The sequence below is a fragment of the Lathamus discolor genome, chromosome 8 (assembly GCF_037157495.1).
Source record: "Lathamus discolor isolate bLatDis1 chromosome 8, bLatDis1.hap1, whole genome shotgun sequence".
Lineage (NCBI taxonomy): Eukaryota > Metazoa > Chordata > Aves > Psittaciformes > Psittacidae > Lathamus > Lathamus discolor.
The window spans coordinates 7552162-7572186 of NC_088891.1; the positions used below are offsets into that span (position 1 = coordinate 7552162).

At 41.9% G+C, this 20025-nt stretch overlaps 1 protein-coding gene across 10 annotated transcripts in view; it reads left to right on the forward strand.

Annotated features, from left to right (window-relative positions):
- Positions 1 to 20025, forward strand: part of AKAP13 (A-kinase anchoring protein 13) — a 212980-nt gene that overhangs the window by 154808 nt on the left and 38147 nt on the right. For 7 of the 10 annotated variants that reach the window (XM_065688843.1, XM_065688844.1, XM_065688842.1 and 4 more), the window contains 6 exons: positions 4832 to 5178; positions 8282 to 8335; positions 11081 to 11143; positions 13297 to 13480; positions 14644 to 14752; positions 17976 to 18101. In XM_065688843.1, the coding sequence (XP_065544915.1) occupies positions 4832 to 5178; positions 8282 to 8335; positions 11081 to 11143; positions 13297 to 13480; positions 14644 to 14752; positions 17976 to 18101 (883 nt within the window). The remainder of the gene's footprint in view (positions 1 to 4831; positions 5179 to 8281; positions 8336 to 11080; positions 11144 to 13296; positions 13481 to 14643; positions 14753 to 17975; positions 18102 to 20025) is intronic. The other 3 variants (XM_065688849.1, XM_065688852.1, XM_065688851.1) reach the window with 2 other exon arrangements.

The window sequence follows — 20025 nt, forward strand, 5'->3', positions numbered from 1 at the left end:
TAACTGTTCTTAATAACCACTAAAATAAGTGCTGGATGTAAACTTCTGAAAGATATGAAAAGATGCATGTCTGGGTTGTAGTGGGTTAGTTATAAGCCTGTGAAATAGTACAATTTTCATACCAAATTGGGAAGAGAATGTGGTTTTGAATAAAAAGGGGATCTCAAACCTTTCAGTGTCAGGCTAATTATTGTTATTGCTAGACCTGTTCTTGTTTCTGTTTTGTATGGAGCAAGAATTGAACCTTTCATCTATTAAAGTTGGTTTTTATCGTATAAATCACTTCTCTGTTAACTGCATAATAGATAAGGAGGAACGTGCCATTGTTTGTTCAGGGTCTTTGGGCTGCTTCCATAAACATTGCTTAAAATTCAGAGATTCGAAGTCCTGGCGCTGTCCCAGGACCATGAAGAATTTGGGGTGTTGGGGTCACAAAATCTGCAGGTGCCTTAAGTGGTTCCTGGTGTTAGGCATGTGCTCTTCTCCTTACCATCCCCTTGTCATCTCCTGTGCTTGTCTGTCCCGTTTCCTTTCTCTGAAGGACATGAACTGAGCTGCGTAACAAGAGCTGTTGGGTTTAGTGAGCTTTCGCACTAAAACCTGACTTGGTTTTTCAGGCTTCAGAGACTGTCACTGAAATACAGAAATAGCTTCCAGTGTGAGGTCTAAGGCTTCAGCAAAAAGGTTTCTTTTCTTGCATCGGTGCTTTATCCCCTTTTCCTCATCATCCATTTTTCTTTCCCCATCTGGGCAGCCTTTGCAACACCCTCCTTCTGGAATGATTAATGCTGCATAAGGTCATTTCTCACAGTCATCTGGCAGCATCCTGGGGTGTAGCCCATATGCTTTGCTCATCTTAACTTTTAACCTGCCACCGAAATTCAGCGTTACTGGGAAGTTTTTCAGTGTGCCTCTTGGGGAATGATTCAGACAAACAGCCCTCGGGAAGTCAGGAACCCAGAGACCATTGTCAAAGAAAGGGGTTGTAGCTTGACCCCTTGAATGTTGTTTGATTTCTGCCTTTGTTTTGGTTTGCTCAAGGAGATACACAAAGACATAAATATTTTGCATTTATTTTTGTCAGAATTACTGCTTCTCTTTAAAAAGCCAAACACAAAAGCCCAGCATCCATGCAAAAATACCAGACCCAAAGGAATAAAAGTTTGAAGAGAGTTTCCCTTTCACCAAGGGAAGACTCTTACAATCCAGATCACAAAAATGATGAGAAATAATTAATAGAAGGCCACTGTTGAGGTTAATTTTAGGGAGCCTGGAGCCATAGACAAATGAATTAAAAAATTACTCTGCTAGATTATGTATCAGAGAATCATAGAATGGTCTAGGTTGGAAAGGACCTCAAGATCTTCCATTTCTAACCTCCTGCTATGGGCAGGGAAGCCTCACAGGAGACCATGTCACCCAAGGCTCTGTCCAACCTGGCCTTGAACATTGCCAGGGACGGAGCATTCACAGCTTCCCTGGGCAACCCATTCCAGTGCCTCACCACCCTCACAGTAACGAACTTCCTCCTTATATCCAATCTAAATTTCCCCTGTTTAAGTTTTAACCCATTACCTCTTGTCCTGTCACTACATTCAACCCAAGCAAAGCTGTTCACTCCGTTAGTGTAATGGGATCTCAAATAAACCTCAGGATGTCAGTGTTTAATTTTTTTTCTCCCTTTCTTTAAATACTGTACCACCTTTGATGTCTTTGTCACATGGGAGATCATGGGATGGAGTAAGTTGGTGTCTCAGCTCTTGAAGTGTTGTCATCACGAAAATGAGTGAAAGAATGTTTTAATTCCACTTATCAAGGCCTCCTACAGAGGGAGGGATTTAGCTGAAGTTATCTTATACCCCCGCCATCCCAGTGATTTCACTTATCCCTATTCTTGAACAAGTACTAATGTTCTTTCTCAGAAAACTCACTTTTTATGCCTTATTTCGTTTCTTCTTAGTAGCTTCTCACCAACTATTGTTTCTGAGAGCAAAGCAAATGCCCGTTAGCGCATGACTGTAAAGGTTTTTAGCCATGAGTTTTTTGGTCACAGTTAAGGGTTGAATTCACTGAAGTGCAATACAGCAAGCCAGACTTGAAGAAGACATTTCTGTAATGTTTCTTTTTTCCTGTATGAAAAGAACACATTAGAGAACCATTTCCATTCTGCAAACAGGGTATTTTCTTACTCAAATAGGATTAAAAGAGCAGTGCATATTTACTGGCACTTGGCCAGATAGCTAATTTCTTGCAGAGGCGGCTGCAATATAGATGTTTCTTAATGTGTCAGTCACACTTGGAGTTGTGCAGACAGAGTTCTGGGCTTTAACTGTTAAAGACCAGGATTAACTATTTTGCTTTGGTTCAAACAAAAACCCCAAACCTGAAAAATCATTTAACTGAAGACAGAATATATTTAGAGGAATAGGCATGGGCCACAAGTTCAAGGGAATTGTTCACTGTGTTCTTCAGTTAGTCTGGGACTCCAGGGAAAAGTTAAAATGGACCAAACGTATTTCACATTTTTAATTACATCTCTTTTAACTGCACTTTACAATAGAAACCTTAAATCTTCCCTGCTAGGGAAGCAGGTTTTGTTCTGCATTTTAAACTGGAGCCGTAATCTCATGTGGGAAATAAAAATCCCTCTTTTTCCTCTAATTCCTCACTATAGAATTTGACGTTTTGCACTGCTGTTGCTAGATTTGCATCCAAGTTTAATGTTTCCAAACTCTCCCATCCTTCCACTGTACAGCTGGTGGATAGTTCTCTCTCCTGCTGTGCTACCCTCATGTATAGCAGGATTTTCCTGTGTCTCAGAAAAGTGAAGCAGACTGTTTCCTCTACTGCTATCCAAATAATGACTACTTAATCTGTCTGGATTTAAGCAGTTCAGTAAGTGCTCATCATGACTCACATAAATATCAGATTATCTTGAATAACACTAAACATCATCAAAAATTTGGCAGGGCATCCATTTTAGTTCGGTCTTATTTTAATCTACTCTTCCTATTCAAATGTGTGTCAAATCCAATACTTTGCAGTGTAAATGCACTATGAAAGTATTTACACAAATTCATCATTAGTATTTGACATTCTTACCATGATACGAGTGCTTTTGGAGGGATATGTTCTAATATTTTGTGTTTAAAAGGTAGATTATACTTCGGTGCCGTGCTGTTGATGCTGGGGTGTTTCATTTCTTTTTCCTTTGGTGGATGGGAGAAAGGAAATAGTGTGACACCATTTATTTAAACCACCTTAGGGACATTATTGTGTACCTGTTAAACTGAAATAAGAATAAAAACCAGCCAAACTTGAAACAGGGCTTTATATTTGAGGTATTAGATTAGAATACTTTTTGAACATCTTTTTATTCAGTTTAACAAAGAAGCTTTTAGTTATAACGTGTGCCCATCAAGAAAAACACAGAAAAGCACAAGTGACTGGAGCATTTAACACTACTGAGCCTGAACGAAGCCATAGCAGCAGGTTCCGAGGTGAGGATGCCATGGGGCAGCATCACTCCTGTGCATCCAGCCCTGTGTGGGTTTGGATGCCCATCTGTCCCTTCAGAACTGGATTTTGTAGCCCACTATCTTAATGCGAAATGAGAACTGAAAGCCTGCAGCTCCCTGATCACTCAGCTTCTGCTGAGACCCACCAAGCCTGCTATTTGAAAACAATTAACTGCTGTGGCTTTGCTGAATAGTGTATTATATGTGGTCTGACAGATCATTCTCCCTGTTATTACTTTAAATGGTAGAGCACAGGGCTCTGCAGGAGAATAAATTGAAACTTCCCATGTCAGTCCCTTGAGGCAAACACCATTTCAGACTGAAGGTGATGTCAGAGAGGGGCTTGTGTTTTTTCAGGTTAGCCATGTGGAACACAGAGTGCGCACAGGCTGTTCTCCGGCTGTATGGTCAGCATATGGCCTTTGGCCAGAGGGAACCAGTTTGGCTTCCACTTACTGCTTTTGGAGCAAACAAAACCAGAAAATGGCAGTATGACTTGAGACATGTAATACTGAGTGGCTGAGCCTCTGGAACAGTATTTTTCAATTCCAGTTGAAACCGAAAAATGCTGCAAACCCTGGCATTAACTTCCTGCCTAATGGAAAGTAGTGAAGGACAGGGATTTAAGCTTTTAGGGCTTTTTTCCTGTCTGTTTTCTACTGCTGAATAATTGTCCCTTTTGTGCTGCATGATGTAGTGGAACAGTACATTGCCTTTGAGCTCTCGTGGCTGAGAGCTACCGACTCATCCCAGGTACCGCAGGAGAGGCTGGAGTTTGTCATCAGGAGTCGTGATGACCCAGTTCCCCATTACTTGCTCTCCATAAACCTTTGGCTGTTTGGTAACGCCTTGACCAATAACAGGTTTAGCCAGAAATGGACAGAAAGGCACAGAAACCGCTGTGTAGGATGGCATATGGAACTGGGGAGAAAGGCAGGCAGAGGATCCAAGCTGGGAGTGCAGGGTTATGGCAGCCAGGGATTTGAGGGCTGAAAGATTGCTCTGCAGAGCATTTCATCCCCTTCTGAAACCAGAGCAAAACATCTCACTTCTGTGATGGTTAATTTGCCTCATGCTATCAGCTAGAAAATAGCTCAGTTCATGTGAAATAGAAAATGTTTTAATTCATTTAACATGTTAAATGTGTTCACTTCGTTGGAACTATTCAAGGTTGGGTTGGACAGGGCTTTGAGCAACCTGATCTAATGAGTGATGGCCAGGCCCATGGCAAGAAGATTAGACTAGATGACATTGAAAGGTCCCTTCCAACATAAACCGGTCTATGATTCTACTTCACGTTTTCTCTTCCATAGCAGCCTGAAGAGGAGCACTCTGCATGCGATGTCACCAGCTCCAGTTCCTCTGCGGATGACACCATGTCCCTGGAGAGGAACTCATCCCTGGGCAGCGACACATCCCTTCCTTTCCCACCGATGGGTAATTTTGTCCAGCCCAAGGACAGGCACAGCCTGGATGGCAGCTGCACCAACATGGTGGCCACAGAGGGAGGAGAGAAGGAAGAGGAGCTGGACAGTATCACAGATGTGCCCACTCATTCCTCTGTCTTAAGAAACTCCATGCGGCCACTGTCACCTTTCCGTCGACACAGCTGGGGGCCAGGGAAGAACGCCACCAATGAAGCAGAAATAAATCAGAGGAGGTGAGTGAAGGGCTGCTTTGGTTTACTTTGCACCTACTCATAGGTATTTATCAAAGCTTTAGACTCAGCGTGATAAAACAGAAAACTGAGGATGTCACTTCTGATTATTTCTCTATCACTCAAAGGGGTGAAGGCAGTCTCCTAACCTATGTTTGTATGTTTTCTTTAAATTAACTGTCAGGATTAAAGTACTTAATGCCTACAGTAGGCTTGAGCTTTCCAGATAAATGGCATTACCTTGGGACAAGTCTTCCGTTTGAACTGTCGTTACCTCTTTCTTTAGGAAGGGCTTTGTTAAAGGAATGATTGGAGTGTTAAATCTCATTGATCACAAAATAAACACAACCGTGATTGCTCCGATTGTATTAAGAGATAGCACAGGCACCAGTGTTGTATGAATGAGGTGTGGAGGCTTCTCGTAGTGGTGAGATGGGTGGTCCCTGTTTCACAGAACTGGTCCACCTTAGAGTCTCTTGAGCAGTAAGTGTCACCTAGCCCATCACTGATGTCCCCAGTGGTGCTCAGGAAGATTCAGAAGGGAAGTTCTTCCATTTGTTCTTTCAGAAGGTACGAAGGAAAGGTGCAAGAGCCACTTGAGTGTGTCAATTACACTGACTGTGTGGAGAAAAGTGATTGTAGGGAGAAACGGTGCCATCTCAGCAGGCAAAAAGAGGAAGCGAAGGAAGATACACACCAATAGAGTAGTTGGTATAAGGTTCCCTGCCATACTTTGCACCATTCAACATCTGGGCTGATGGATGCTTCAGGTTAAACCCTGCGTGTTTGGAAACCAGTGGAGGTTTGGCCAGTGTTTTTACTGTGTTGCAGTGCTTTTAGAGCAGGAATGGACAGTTTCAGCAGGGTCAGGGTGCCACATCCTCCTGTCCCTCTAGTGTAAACCTGCAGCTTACAGGGGCCGCAAGCCGAGGTGTGCAGCGCAGTGCCGCTCTCCAGGCTGCCTGCTGCCGTCTTTATAGCCGTAGCTCTGCTTCTAAGATAGATGGAGCTGTTGCATTTGGTGATGCTATTGAGTTAAAACTGGCCATTTGCAATGGGTTCCTAATAAATTGTTACTGACCCATTTGGAAAATCCTGTGCGAGGCAGTAGCCTCCCATCAGACATGTGCATCCTTCACGTGTTAGGAGCTGTGGGTATCACTAAAGGAATGTCATAGACCCTTTAGATTTTAAAGCCAATGGTAAGAAACATTCAGGACCCTCTAAGTAACATAGGGTGAAAGATTTATTATCACTATTATTATTATTGTTGTTGTTTACCACTGCCACCTTTTTTGGCTTCATTCCTAGTCCCCAGGTAATATTTAAACACATAAAGTACTACCTCTCTTTTTAAAGCTACGAAAGAGTCAGCAGAAGGTATACATGCAGGTTTGTGATAGGATGAGTCCGTAAGCTCATAAACTCATTTGGAGAGATTTAAGTATGGGACCTGTTTTATACAGATTTCTGAGGGTAATAACCTGCATAGCTGGCAATTACTGCTAACAGTTAACAGCTGGGGTTAAATTCTCCTGTGTCAGACTTTGGAGGCTGTTCCCAATATGGGAAGATACATTCGTTGTAAATGTAAGAAAATGGGAGTTAAAGGAAGAGTAATTGTTCTCATATGCTCTTACATACAGCTGCTGCTACGTAACGATGGCTGTCACAGGTTAATTCAAACCAAAAAGCTGGGTGGGTCTCTGGTGCTGATTTGGTTCCTGTTTGGTTTTGTTTCTGTTACAAAAGAATTTGGATTGGTTGGGGGGGTGGGTTTGTTCTTTTCATACGTGGCTGTTGTGATATGATTCTGGTTGCTTAGCGAGCAACAACAAATACTGAGGAACTGAAGCCCAAACAAGTGACTTTCATACAAATCAGTTAGGTTCGGGGTGTTTGCTTATTCATTTATTTCACATGCAGTAGATAGTTTTCCATTTAAAGGAGAAATCCTGTTATTGTAACTTGACTTCAGTAAACCTTTGAAGTGAAGTAACACGGAGCACAAGGCTTAGCAAAGATTTGTCCTGCTGATGGACAGGACTGCGCTGCTCCCACCACCTGCCACCTTTTGTCCATACCCCCTCTCATCCTCTGGGCACCCGTGGCAAATTCTTTGCACCCTAAGTGAGCAGGTTGTACTCACTGAATGAGTAGAAAATGAACCAAGTAAAGTGTAATTGCCACCAAATCCAACCCAAGGATTAAAACTGGGCTGCACAGCCAGGAAGAGGAATGGAATGGCAGCTCTAAGAGGAACCTCCTGCCCTAGCAAAGACTTGGTCCAGCCCCCATCCACACCAATAATAGTCTTTCCCCTATGGCAAAGGTAGCTAAGTCAAGTTTAAATAGAGCTGCTGATACAGGACTCAGAGAACCTGTGGAAAATCAGTCTTTTGTAGGATTTGGTCTTTTCCATTGTTGTGTGTTTTATGTTTGTAAGAGGGATGAGCATAAATGTTCACAGAAAAGATCAGACAAAATGTAATCATCTTGAAATGTGAAAACACGCTCAGTTCCCCTCCGCTTCCCCCTTCTCTTCAAATGCACTTCGCGGATAATCCTCATGTCTACATTTTGCTATTGAAGATACAAAGAAACCTGACGGGACTTCCACAAAAGGATGTTCATCCTTCAGTTAATTCCTGACATTCACAGCGGATTTGCAATGCCTGTCTTTCAACAATGATGCAGTGTTTTTATGGTTGGTCCTGAGGAAAGAGATGCTGGCATTTTTCACTGATGGATTAAGCTCTGCAGAACTGGAGCCGGTGTTAAGCGTGGTTGTGAACAGCTTCTGTCAAATACTTGTCCTTATCTCAACTTTAAACCGACCTGGCTTTGGCAGCAGTTAAGTTGCGATAGGGTCGATGCCTGTGAAACGGCCTTTCTGTACAAAAAAACCTCAAGCAAACCCTAGATTTATTTGTAAAAGAGAGAGGAAGAAAAGAAAAACTGATTATTCCCTTTAGTATCTGATTTTGTTTTCCCTGTGCATCCATTCCCTCTGCTGTTCGTGTGTTGGAGATATTATTCCTTCAGCTGCTGTGTGTTCATTTTTTTCCATTCAAGCTGCTGACCACTCTCCATGATTCATTTTCAGTTCAATGCGAGTTCTGGGGGATGGTATAAAGAAGCCTCCCATTCATAGGAGAAGGTACAAAGCCAATTAACGTGACTAACTGTTTTATGTACGAATGTCTACTAACTCCATACTGCCTGGTTAGTAAACCTGTAGTAGTACCCGTGGAAGCGTTGGCGTTAGAGCTGTGCATCCCGCTTGGTTGCTTTCCCTCTCCAGTCTGACCCAGGGCAGCTTTTCTGACCCACAGAGCAAATGCTCAAGGCATTTTCCCCAGGATATGTTATGTTAATAATGTGGAGAAATCTTAGACATCATTTTCTTGGCCTTTGCCATGTGTAAGATTTGGAGTTGTGTTAAAATAATCGTTTACTTACAAGTATTACCTGTGTGTAATTGAGATCTAAAGCATATTGGAGACTCCTGCCAAGACTTGCAGGAGGGTTACCTTGGGAGGGGATGCATCAGGCACGATCTCAGAGTTGGAGAATACTCTGCAGATCTGAAGCTGCTTGAATTAAATGGCTTTAATTTTGCTCTTTTGCTGGTTTGGGGGAGTTTAGGGGTTTTTTTTATAACCATCTTTCACATTTACTTCTCTTTGTGTTTTTCTTCTGCATAGCACACTTTTTTTAGTTTCTCGTCCATCACACAGTCATGCAGTTTCACTCACGTAACCTTTGGGATGTCTATTAACATATACCATAGGACATTTAATTTTGACATAGCAGACACATGGACCATCCACACTTACACATTTTTAGGCTAAAAAAAGAGAAGTTTAACCTCTTCCCGTCAATGGTTTAACATCTTCTCATCTCCCCCATCTTCTACCTCTGCTCCTGGAGCACATTAACTCAGGATTTTATTTCCCATAAAATGGATGGGGTTATGCGTGTGTATAAACAAACTACCATATTTCCACATCTGGAAAAGTTGTTACCATTATGTTATTACCAAAGAAATCACTGGGTCTTACCATGCATCAGCATAAATGAAGCCATATGAGCAGTGCTGTACAGTTCAGGAAAGGGCTCTTAAAAAAAGACTGTTTAAAAAAAGCACAAGCAATAGCATCCTTTTTTACTTCTATGAAGCCACTTTATTTGCATCACTGTGTGCTCTGGAGGAAGTGCTCTTCTTCTCACCTCATGCAGATGAACATCTTTTTACCCGTTGTCTTTTCAGGCTCCTCTGTAGGAGCTGTGTTAGTACTCAGAGTCATCATATCTTGAAACACTGAGCTTACAGTCTTATATACCTCATCATGTCGGAAATGTGTGGTAATTCTTTCATAGCATCCTCTCTTTTTTCTGGCCTCCCAACTGTTTTGGTGTAATCCTCTTTAAACCCCAGTTGCAGAGCAACAGCCTGAAAGTGATTCCAACAGTTTTTGCTCTCCCACAAGGCTGATGTATGTAATAGCTCATCCCCTCTCCACAGGTGATCTCCTGTAAAGGGGTTTTTTTGCATGCCCTGATTGGTGGTTTAGTTGGATTGATGATGGTGAAGTACTTGGAAATATTGACATGTCATGGGAAGGTATGTCTTCATCAAGAAGGCTTGTGGTACTGTGTTGAGAGCTACTGGTGGAGCACACCTGGAGCTTTGGGGTGCAAAGCACAGGTACTTCAGGTGCATCCTCACCCAGTTAGCATCCTTAACAAAGCAGGGAGCAGTTATCTGAATCCCACTGTTGAAAACAGGCTGTCAAACCCTTCCTGAATGTTTCCAGTGTTGGACTTTGTGTGGAAACTGTATGAGGACTTGGTATGAGGTGATGCAGTCAGTGGCTTTAAACCTTCCTTTGTGCCCTCTGAGGCTTCGGGCATTCACAAGTCCTGGCCCAGGGGTGCTTATACTTGTTCTGCCCTTTTCATAGGCTCCTGCCCATGCGGATTGCAGGCCAGGGGCTGGGAGCAGGACTTGTGCAGTGCTGCTCTGGTAGATGTGTGCTGATGCAAAATTCCCTTCAGACAGCGTATGTTTCCTGGACAGCTTTTCCAGGATTTAGGGATCCTTTATACGTGATAGCTGACAAGAAGATTGATTTTTCCATGTCTGCAAAACCTGCAATTGGGCCACAAACTGGCAAAGGGGGAAAAAATAACAAAAGCAGTATTTAAATTAACCACCAAAATATTTGCGTCCTATATTTACATTTCTGGTATCTTTCAGGATGCAACATGGGATTCTTTGGGGTATGGGAGCTGAAAGGTTTTCTAGTCAAAGTACTATTTGAGGACCTGATTTAATCCCAAGCTAGGAGGAAGGCAAGCCTGTTGTTTTTCTTCCTTCATGTATTTGCTGTGTAGCACTTAAGAATGTAACTCTCTCCTTATTTTTCCCTAGTGTAGCCTCAGGTTATTAATACTTGTATGGAGGGGACTTGATTAAATTTATCTAAGGGATTCTTTCTCTGATCTGGGGATGACAGGTCCCAGAAGAATGCTAATCATTACTAACACAACGGATGTGTGTGATTACTTACGCAAAATCGGTTTGGGTGCATTTAGCCTTGTTTTCCCCCAAAACTTCTCTCCCCACAAGGAGCAGTTTCTCTGGTAGATTGTATACTCACTAAGGGGGTCAGTCTGGGGGAAGCATCGGCTGGCCTGCTACCCATTTGGTGGTAACCTTCATCACTTGGGGCACACTGGTGTGTTGTGGCAGCCAGAAGTATGTTGTAGTTTCTGCATTATTTATGAATTTGGGGATTTTAAGATATGCAAGACTGAGAATCTTTTAACATTCCCCTATTCCATAACAATCCAATAATCACAGCCCTTTTCCTTTCTTTGCCTCTTTTGATGTTCCTAGTTTGAGCTGGTGTCCCTCTGGCGTACAGTTCATTGCCATGGGTCCTGACTTTACTTGTAGAAGGTACAGTATAAATCAATGTGCAGCAGCAGCAAAGGAGCACTGCAAACACCCTGTCGCCAGCTTTTCGTGCGTCGCCTTTTCCACTGCTGCTCTGGCTGAAGCGTGCACGTGTTTGTTTGCTTCGTCTGCTTTTCCGGCACTTAGACCTGGGAATGGGTCTTTGGAACTGGGGTGCAGGTGAAGGTGGTGGCTGCTTTTTGTTGGCCTCGAGCATTAAAGAAGCTTCATTGTTGGTTTGAGCTGCTCTATTCCATGATGATTTTAAGGTGTGTTTTTTCCACAGCAGTGATCATAACGATAATGGTGGCAGCCAAAGAGTCAAAACAAGAGTTAATGTGATTCAGTGCTGCGTTGTTCTGGATGGATCTCATAAGGGATTCGAGTTCATACAGACTTGCTCTTTGTGAACTGAAAGATCTAGTTTTTTCTTCAAGGAGACTCATCATGTGAAACTTGCTGTGAAAACCCAATCTCACAGCCACAGATGACAATTTCTCAGGCACTTAAAGCTTGAACCTCCTGTAGAAAGTCCCTGAGCTGAGATTGGTGCTTGCAAGTCAGATCTCCACCTGATGCTGCCTGGAAGCCGGCGTCCCAGATTTCATAGCTTTATAGCTTTCCTCTGGCAATTCTTGCTGGTTGTGGGTAGAGCTATTATTAAAGTCTTTTTCTGAAGACTAGATATTAAGAAATTAATCTGTCCCTGTTGCATATTTAATTATGTTTGGTCTGTATATACAAGTTACAGATCAGAATCACCCACTGACAACTATTTTAATGGTGGATATTTGCAGTTTTGAGCTGTTTGTGTCACAACAAACTACATGATGGTTTTTCTGTACTGTGTAACATCGCTGTTAACATCTTGGGTTGCAAGGAAAATAATACTCTTCTGCTATAAATAATAAGTAGAAATGGGACTGACTTCTCTCTGCAGGTGTTTTAGAATAAACTTTATGATGCCTGCTATTGATATACATTGTTGAGTCAAAATTTTCTTTGCTAAAGCAGATTAAATTGTAAATGCCTCAGCTAGTTTTCTTTCTAATTACCATGAAAAAATTACTAAGTCTTCTTATTCAAGGTTTATTCCTGGTTTTGCATTGATGATCAGCCACTTAATGCTTCTGAAGGAATACAGAACATTAATCATCACTATGCAAGTCTACCTGAAGTTAAAGCTCTTTTGGTTGTTTAATCTGTACAGTTTATAGTGTTTTTTCCCTTTCATTTGTTTAAATGCCAGGTTGTTGGCCACTGAGATGTCATGGTTAGCCTCAGGTTGAGATATATATTCAGGATAGGTCTTGCTTCAAACAAGCGGGACTTTGAGAATATCAAATCAAACATCAGCCATGGAGCTGTGCTAGTGTACCAGGAGGTGTATCTGTAACGCTTGCTCTTTAATCCAAACTGGTGTTGCAGTGGGCTTATTAGTGCTTGGGGTTAAGGAGCCAGGAGGGGTAGAAGCGGAGATAATGTCAAGAAGATACATCAAATTGAAAAAGTCACATGCGAAAGAGGGGGTGTTTTGTGTAGGTGAGAACAGAATATATTAACCTCTTTCTGTAGAGGTTGCTTGTCTATCAGCAGAAAGAAACCAGCTTTGGCAGAAAGAAGGACATTATCAGTGCCAAAGCTTTGTGCAGTGGCAAGTGCTAAACAGATTTGGAGGATGTGTCTGCAGACGTGAACGTTGGGTGTTGGTCCAGGACAGGCAGCACCATGCTAATACAAGGTAGTTTAATTTGTGTGACTTTATTCCAAGGGAGAGCCTAGTAAAAGCTAGTAAAGAGAATATGTGGAACTACAGAAATCTTAAGGTGTTTCTAGATTTTCCTGTGCTCCACTCCAGAAGGTGAAAAAAAACAGTAGGAAGGGCTGTTCACCAGGAGTATGAACAGTTGTTCAAGCAACTACTGTGTCTTGTTAGAGGTACAAAGATGTTGCTGTTTGGTCAGAAAAACAGGAACCCCTCCACTGCTGCCTGCACTTGGTCATTAAAAAAGTAACATGCTGAGGAATAAAATCAGCGTTTCCCTGCACGGTTCAGTTAGTGACTGCCTTGTGTTCTATACTTGAAGGTGCTGTGTGCTGAAAGACACTGGTCCCTAAGAGTTTGTTAGCATCTAACCAGCATGCTTTCTCTTCAGTTACAGCCTAGAAGGCCTTGCTGGAGACTCTGGTGAGAACAAGAAGCCCTCTACGAACTTGGAGGCAGCTTCTCTGAGCTCCAAAGATCTCAGACGGAGTCCGCTTGCCAGCAACCAGTGTGGGTCCCTGGTCTTGCTCACTGAAGAACTCGAGCAAGGAGAAATGAGAGAGTACGATCACCAGGTATGGCTCTCCAGCTATTGCTAGATATCTACATGAAACAACCTCAAGTTTTCCCACCCTATATGTATAATATTAAAATCCTCCATCTCTACCATGGAAGAATTTCCACTGTGTTAAATTTGCTGCTTGGTTCTCTGGGGCAACATGGTTGATGGGCAAAGTCTTAGGGTTTTCTTCCACTGATTGCATGAATAATCATGGAAAAGTTACGAACATTTTAGCACGGATGTAGGGATACCATCAATCGGAGATGATGTAAGGCTACAGCAATTAATGCTTATGCTCCCTTTTGCAGTCCGGAAATACACAAAGTACCAAGTAGTAATTTGTCTGCTCAAGTTTTCAGGTTTATTTTCATATTGTAGGAGGAAAATAAAGATTTATTTTTTTTCCTTTCAGAGTCATAGCCAAATCAAAAGGCCCATTAGAATAAGCAACAGTTAAGCAAAATTTTAATTACATATTAAGAATATTAAGAGTGGTCTTTCTGGACTGGAAGTCTGTGATAACTATTGGTGTGCCACAATACTATGAGAGTCTCTGCTTTTTATATTAATGAAACAATTACAGTCTTAAATACTATAAATACCCTGGATTTCTGAGTTTGAAGTTTCAGCCATAGTATTTTCTGGGCTCATGCCAGAATCATTAGCCAGCCAGTCCGTTTACCTCATAAAATCTCTGCTATACATCAAGGCAAGTAAACAGGTCCTACAAGATCTGTCCTGTAGAGCTATCATGTCATGACTCTCATGTCTTCTTTTGCTTTGAGGAATGGCTTTTTTGGAGAGCACACAGCTAAGCATCAGATTTTTTACCACAATCCAGTTATACTGAGGAACTGGAATCACAGCAGTAATTCTAGCAGCCATCGGACAGTTGACAATATCTGTCTCGTAATACCTTGCAAGAAGATCAAGCAGCCAGAGGCTCACTATTTCTTGCATGAATAGTTATCTTACACTTAAAATGTTGCATTTTACCTGTGTGACACTGTTCATATTTTTCATGGTCCTTGCATTTCTCACCTATTAAATGGGATCACTGACATTTCCCCCTGTTTGAAAGTCAGAATTTCTGTAAATGTGAGCACTGATCTGAAGCTGGGATGGTGCTGCTGTTCTTCACGTATTTGCTCAGTGTGGTTATTTTCTGTTCTGCAGATGCACCAGACATCACCGCCACAAGGATTTAATTTCTGCTCTTCTGCTGTTTCATCTCCACTGACCAAATCTATGTCTCTAATGTCAATTAGTAAACCAGTGCTGGACAGTGAGTAACACAGTTTTTCCTTACCTGTTCTCTCATCTGTATTATTAAATGTATCTTGCTACCTTCCCAAGGCAGAATTTGCTAGTACCTGCTCTTGCTTTCCTATATTATGTGGAATGTTTCACTGCTGCATGGAATTGTGGGTGGAAAGGCAGAACTCACTCGGTTTAGATTCTTCTGAACGTTGATAACATGGAAACTTGCGAATCCTTGTTCTCCTTGGGGGATTTTGTTGCTGCTTATTTTGAGTTAAATGTTGGGGGCAGTTGGGTGTAATTTATCCAATCTCATTCCTGAAGAAAATAATAAATGGTGATGAGGTGAAATTTTTCAGTTTAGCTTAATTGAGGCAATAACAAGAATTCACTCATTGCAGTGAATTCAGCAACATCACTGAATGGATTCCTGCAGCTGAAAAAGTCATTCGGAAGGCTGCAGCTGGATGTGCTTAGAAAGGCCACGTTACACATGCTTTCATTATGTTAATTGCCAGCCAGAAACAGTATTGACATTTTCGATCGCTCTTGTCAATCAGTGATGGTCTCTGATCTTTTCCTCTTTATTAACATACTTCTTCCTTGCAAAGCTGAACAAGGGAAAGGCACTGTTAAGGAGGGCGTTTTATTCATTCAGGAGGAAGCTCACAGAGATTATGCTTTGTAGGAGATGTTTTAACATCCTTTGCCATCGTTTTTCTGTGATTAATAAGCATGTGGCCTAACGGATGTGCTCCTCAGCAACAGTAACCAAAGCATGGGCAGATCTGTCCCATGGAAAGGCCGACTCCTGCTCTGTGCAGTGGCTTTCCTCAATGAGCTGAAGACGTTCATTATTACTTCTGTTAAGCAACCAATTTATTGCCATTGGTAACCAAACACTATGAATAACTTGGCTATCTCCCAGCAAATGGGCTGTTGGTGGCTGAGCTTGGTCAGCTGAGGTTCATCTTTCTCTCCCTTGAGACTTCCCTTCAGGCCTGTGGCGGGGCTTATGACGGGAGGATTTGTAGCTCCCTCTTGGAATTGGACAACCTCCCATCTTTTCACTTCTCTCTTCTTTGACTCATGTTAAAATGCCAATGAGGCCTGAGCTGGTGGTAGACAGGTTTGATGACCCCATCTTCTAGAGATGGCCTAGCCATGATGGTCATGAAAAGAGAGAAGGAACAGATGCAGTAAGATTCCAGAGGGGCTGTGAAAGAAATACCAGGTTTAGTCTGTTGCTTTGCCACGGAAGTCTCTGAGTTTTGGACACTGAAGTTAAAAGTTACCAATGCTTCTGTGAGCTTTATTTTCTCAGCGTTTAATCTGTGACTCTGCAGAAGGGCCTCAATTTTATAGGAATGTTGTTTCTGAAAAGTAATGAATTTCAGGTGGTTGATGTGAGCAACCATAAAGATTGCTCTTCTCAACTCTGAGATTCTTTTCACAGGTCATGGACTCTCTTCCCAACTCTGACACTTCCCTGAATTTGTAAACGTCAGTAAATCACTTGATTCTTCCTCAGTTGCTCTCAAAGAGGAGTAAAGTTACTTGAGATGTGACCATAATACATGTGAAGCAGCTTAGTACCTTTTACAAGAAGGTCTTGTATAAATTTCCTTGCATCATCTGGGTTTGACATTGATATTATCACAACAGAATACCTGAGGGAGATGCAAGAATAAATCCTTGATTTCATGGGAGTGAATTCTAGAAAAATTTGCATAATTTTGTGATAGGTGTTCAAAACCAAATGGGTCTGAATGGGAAGAAAGCAGCCTGTTCTGCACAAAGCTTCAAAACCTAAATGCAAATTAACAAACACATGGAAGGCTTTCCCTTGTTTTCCCTGTTTATTGTCACATGAACTGAGGCAGGAGCTACTTCCAAGACCGAGTTTCTAGCCTGCGCTCCATCTGATGTCTCAGATGTTCCAAGAGCTGCTGTGGCCATTCACAACTGTTAATCCTGCAGCATTTTATAGAGAGAGGTCACAAGAGCTGTTGGCTGGAGTGCTCGGAAGACTGCTTTCGGCTTTGGAATAGCAAATTTCCAGTGTGGAGCATTGTTATAAAGCCAGGAACTGCTATAAATAAAACCACTGAAATGGAAGTTGAGTTGAACTGTGCTGGAGGAGGTGGTTCTATTTACAGTAAAATATTATTGTTCATCATGACTTTTAGTCTAAATAGACAGTAGACTACAGAAGAAAGAAAGGAGTGTTGCCTGGTCATGTTCTTCAGGTCTGGGACGCTAAAACTGCTCCTTTGAAAGGCAGTCTAAACAAAACTAATGCACAAGTCTTGCTTTGAATTGTTCCATTTCAATGCCTTTCATTGGGTCCCTCTAGGGTTGTTCTGCTTACATTGGAAAAGTGTGCATATAATTTCAGTCAAATTGCCTCTTGGCATTTGTGACTTACGGCTGAAGGAAAATTTCAGGGGAGTTTGCTTTGCATTGCTTGCATTGCATTAAATATCCTTGAACAGTGGTTTTAGATTATATTCTGAATTCAGTTTGGGGTTATGATACCAGCAGTACAAAAAATTCTCTTTATATGTGACTGAAAGGGCATGTTTTGCTCAAAGAGTGTAATAATTTCTACTTTCTTCTCCTGTAATTTTAATACTGATATGGTCTTTAGCCTCTTTACCCTGTTGTGCAAGTGAATTGATTTATCCATGCCATGGAATGACTTAAAAGTGCCTGAATACATGCACTGAAGATGTTTGATGTAGTTGCTTAATGTAGAACCCTTAGGTCTGACATGTCCCTGGGGCAGAGTTTCCCCAGCCCTGTCCCATTCATCTTTCCTGAGGACACACTGATGTACCATGTGAGTGATGCGTACCCAGCAAGCTTGAGTTGTTCTAGTTCACTTCCCTGGCAGTTATTTCAGTGAAGCAGATGCCCTTTGTCCAGAGATCTGGTATTCTGTTTGGGAAAATAACTGTTCAAATTTAAATCTTCATTAAAAGGTCCTATAAAAAGATGCCAGCAAAAATAAGGGAAGCTTGAACCTGGAGTTACGCATGCAGTGAGACCTGCATCCTCTGAAAGCTGCATCCTCTGGAATTTGCACGTTCTCAGTTCTTTGTTTCTTGTGCCTTTTCTGAAGCCAGCTGCTTTGCAGACATTTCCTTTGCTTTGGTTTTAGTTTGCTTTGGCCGCTTTCCTCTCCTTTATGTTATTAAATGCATTTTCAAGCATGCTCTAATGTCTGCTGTTAACCCACTTCTCAGCCCAGGGCCGGACTCGACCATCGAGACGAATTTCCTTCTCCTTCAGCATCTCTCCACTCATTCCTAAGTCTAAAACTCTCTTTTCTATTGGCTCTTCTTCCAGTGATGAGGAGGAGGAGGTGGATAGTAAGTAATTGTTTTCTGTGCATTGCAGCCATTATGGGTGGAAACAAAGGGAAATCTAATTTCCTGCTTGAGGCCTTGAAGTTTCACCTTGCAAACTTTGAATGAACCTTTTCACTGCATGATGTCTAACAGCATTATCTTAGTCCTGTATCTGAATGCTAACTAATAGCAGAATAGAAGGATTATAATCCAAAGTCTTGTACATCAGCACCACCACGTTTCATCTGGTTGGTTTTGGTCTGTGTCCATGTGGCAGATATCATTGTTTGCCACTCTGACCAGCAGTATAGTCATTATCTTTTTATTAAGACCAAAATACTTGTCTTGTTGCAGTGTATGGAGTTAACAGAAGAGGTACAGGCCAGGTTGGATGAAGCCTTGGGTGGGAGGGTTTAGTGTGAGGTGTCCCTGCCCATGGCAGGGGGGTTGGAACTGGATGATCTTGAGGTCCTTTCCAACCCTAACTATTCTATGATTCTATGATTCTATGATCCTTGCCCCTCCATAGGTGAGAATGAGCACAATGCTCAGTGGAAGTAGGAGAAAAAGAGAGAAGCCCTGATATTAAATTCTGGAAATCTTGGTTGCAAATTTTACTCCTGAGCAAAAGCACACATTGCAGCCCAGCACCTTGTATCATCAAGTGCATGTGTCTGTGTCCTGATATTATAGTAGTTTTGTTGGGAAACAGGCAAGTGTTACATGGTGGAGGTTTTTTTCCTCCTATAAACTCCATTGCTAAAAGAAGCCCAACTAATGCAAACAATTGAATTAAAGTAATTTAAACTCTTCTTGTCTTATCAATAATAATAGAAAAAGTTTCCCATTTCTTAAGTTTTATTAGACTGTTGAAGTAAACCAGAACAAATAATTCTCTGCCTAAAAGAATTCAGAGTAGCTGCATTAGTTGGTTCATATGAAAGGTTTGCAAGGAAACTATCCCACATCCCTCCTGTCCATACTGGGATGGGGGAAATTGCTTTCCAGTCCAACAGATTTTGGTTGCTTCCTGAATTTAAGAATTCTATGCTCCATCCACTTAGATACCTGTACTCCGTAGATATCTAAATTCTCCTCCTTTCCATTCCCAGTCTTCACTGTTTGTCCCTTCCTGAAAGAAAGTGCTGTGCTCTTCCCAAGTGTGATACTACCCATTTCCATATTTCAGCTTCTCCCTCCTTTCCCCTTTGCTCTGTCCTCTTCTGTCTTCAACAAAGCGCTCAATTCATGGTCCTCACAAAATGAATTGCAAACACACAGCTGTGCATCGGTGTCCTGCTCCCACGGTTCAAAGTACTCTTGGCTAAACTTTTTGGTGGATTTGCTTTTCTTCATGGGTTTTTGCTTGTTTTGGGGGGGGAGGGGTGGGGGGGGAGGGTGGTTTGGGGGTTGAATTTATTTTTGTTTGGTTTAAGCATCCAACCAGTTGAATAATTCCTACCAGTCAGGTCAGGGTATAGAAGTTTTGGGGGTGTTTCTGTTGGCCAGTATTTATCTTCTTTCCCTCAACCAGTGCTGCTGTTAACAATGAGCATTTAAAATAATGCCAGATATTGTCTCAAACAAAAATGCTGCTTTCTTTATACGTGTTTTATTCCTTCATATTTGAGGATACTGTGGTGACTTTATGAAAAGGTTGGTTTAGCCACAGCTATTCATAAGACTGCTTTGGCAATGGGCATTTTTCATGTAGTAATCCCAGATCAAGTTGTTTATTTTTTCACATGTTCTGGGTTCGTTTCTCATGAGAGGGTGGATGTGTGTGTTAGCATTGAGACTGCGCTTGGATTTCAGTTTCCGCTCCTCAACCTCTCCATGTGTGTTTTTCACTCAAGCATTAGTTGAGTTTCTTCGATATCATGATATATTTAAGCTGTAGATTTCAGGTGGCTGAACAAGCCAGTCTGTGCATTTACAAAACTGT